The sequence below is a fragment of the Dufourea novaeangliae genome, unplaced genomic scaffold (genome assembly GCF_001272555.1).
Source record: "Dufourea novaeangliae isolate 0120121106 unplaced genomic scaffold, ASM127255v1 scaffold65, whole genome shotgun sequence".
Classification (NCBI taxonomy): Eukaryota; Metazoa; Arthropoda; class Insecta; order Hymenoptera; family Halictidae; genus Dufourea; species Dufourea novaeangliae.
The window spans coordinates 2,392,467-2,394,431 of NW_015373961.1; the positions used below are offsets into that span (position 1 = coordinate 2,392,467).

Sequence of the window (1,965 nt, forward strand, 5' to 3'; positions counted from 1 at the left end):
TTACGCAACTTAAGATACATATTATGTTTATTTTACAAATTACGAATTATCCATTTCTATTCAATTTCCTTGTCCTGTAGTTTTTCTATGCTATATACACGGCTATATATCAAAGCTACTAGATTATCATAAAATCAATGATTAATTTTTCTTATTTAACTACATATATTTTCAGAGTTAATGCTTCAAGTTAGTTGTTTTGTTATGTATGAAAGTTTGTTGCTGATTTGAATTTGAACTTTCATAAACGACGTCCGATGACGTCTCTTTTTCCGGTACTAACTCAACGGGGTACGTGTCTTTTTGGTAGCTGCTTTTATAAAATCCATCTATTTTTAAAGAATCCTTCCTTTTCTTTAATCCCAATTAATTGTATATGTTATAAAACAATATTTGACATTTTCCTTATAAAAATTTTTACAATTTAATCGCTAAATCAACTATTTTTCTCGCATATTCTAGGTGATCCAGTTTGCTCTACTTCGATTCAGAATGGTAAGCATTAAATTTTTATTAACGTTAACATTGCAGCATTTTGTCTCACAATGATATTTTGTTCTTTTTACAATTGGGCACAATTTGCTCTGATGAATTTTGCATATTTAAAAAATGCAATATATAAAAATGACGTATATAACCTTAATATAATGACAAATACCTGATAGTGAATTTGTCGAGACAGTTTCAATCTGTATGACTGTATATTTGTGAATCATTTTTGTATAACTATTTTAATAACTTACGGTACTTTTGCAGCCACGTGAAATCAAAGAAATTAAGGACTTTCTCTTGAAAGCCAGGAGGAAAGATGCCAAATGTGAGTGTTTAGATTGTGAGATTCTTATGGATCATGTTATTTGTGCACTAATTAATTTTTTTTTTATTGTATTCATTTAGCTGTAAAGATCAAGAAGAATGCTGACAATGTTAAGTTCAAAGTTCGTTGCTCAAGGTTTCTGTATACCCTTGTGATTACAGACAAAGAGAAGGCAGAGAAATTGAAACAATCTTTACCTCCAGGTACTTAATCATTTGTGTTTAATTTATTACATGAGATCGCATTGAAAATTTTGCTACTTAATTATGCATTGTATTAAATTTCATTCATTTTTCACTTAATGGTACATTAACTCATTTTTCAGGTCTTCAAGTAAAAGAAGTAAAACGGAGTGAACGTATGTAGTTAATCAAATAAAATAATTGGTTAAAACTTGTTTTTGATTCTTCATTTGTTGTACCATTACAGTGTAAAAATCTTTAAAACAGTAAGATACTAACAGAAAATGAAAAACACATCTGTTCATCAAATGCCATTAAAGTTTTACATTCAGTTAATTTTATTTGTGAGATTACCTTGTTACTACAAAATTTTGTACAGGCGGAGTGCATGGCTGATTCAAAAACAGTTTTCTTCTTTTAAACATACAATGATAAATATTCTTCCTTTTTGAAGGTGAAGTGCACATTAATTTTAACTCGTCGTATGTGTCTGTACACACATTTCCACTATTACATGCAGGTCTTTGATCATAAGGGTATGTTTGATTATAATTAAATCTTGTTTGACATTTTCTTGTACTGTGTTTAGATCTTTGTTTTAAATGTCGCGACAGGGGACAAGCCTTTCTTTGACACGGTTGAGCATAATATTTCAGGTATTGAGAAAACAGTATTCCTAATTCATCATAAGTTTCACTTGTTTCTGAGTGGTGATCTAATGTTGCAAGAGTGCCTTCATTGTTATACACTAAATTTTCAGATAACAAGGTAGTGTCTTGTGAAGAAATGTAATTATTAGTGCCATTTCTTACTCTAGAAGATGTAATTTCATAAATAACACTCTGATCTGATTTAGATTTTCTTGTGGGACTTTTCATTTCATTAAAGTAATTTAATTGCATATCTATTGATGATTTCATTTTCTGTTTTGTTTTTTTTCCATGTCTATTGCCTTCATTTGATCCT

General features: G+C 29.3%; 1 protein-coding gene across 1 annotated transcript; it reads left to right on the plus strand.

The window, feature by feature from the left end:
• The first annotated feature begins 267 nt into the window (after window positions 1-267).
• Window positions 268-1,213, plus strand: LOC107186578 (60S ribosomal protein L38). The gene is made up of 5 exons (XM_015574476.1): window positions 268-291; window positions 463-495; window positions 757-817; window positions 898-1,020; window positions 1,143-1,213. The coding sequence occupies exons 2-5, from the start codon at window positions 493-495 to the stop codon at window positions 1,181-1,183; spliced, it is 228 nt and encodes a 75-aa protein (XP_015429962.1). The 5' UTR covers window positions 268-291; window positions 463-492; the 3' UTR covers window positions 1,184-1,213.
• The last annotated feature ends 752 nt before the right edge of the window (window positions 1,214-1,965 follow it).

What these genes read in the sequence shown, in the direction of transcription:
- LOC107186578 (XM_015574476.1), top strand. An exon ending in CAGGAGGAAAGATGCCAAAT is followed by an intron (nt 818 to 897) that starts GTGAGTGTTTAG and finishes GTATTCATTTAG; the next exon opens with CTGTAAAGATCAAGAAGAAT. An exon ending in GAAACAATCTTTACCTCCAG is followed by an intron (nt 1,021 to 1,142) that starts GTACTTAATCAT and finishes CTCATTTTTCAG; the next exon opens with GTCTTCAAGTAAAAGAAGTA.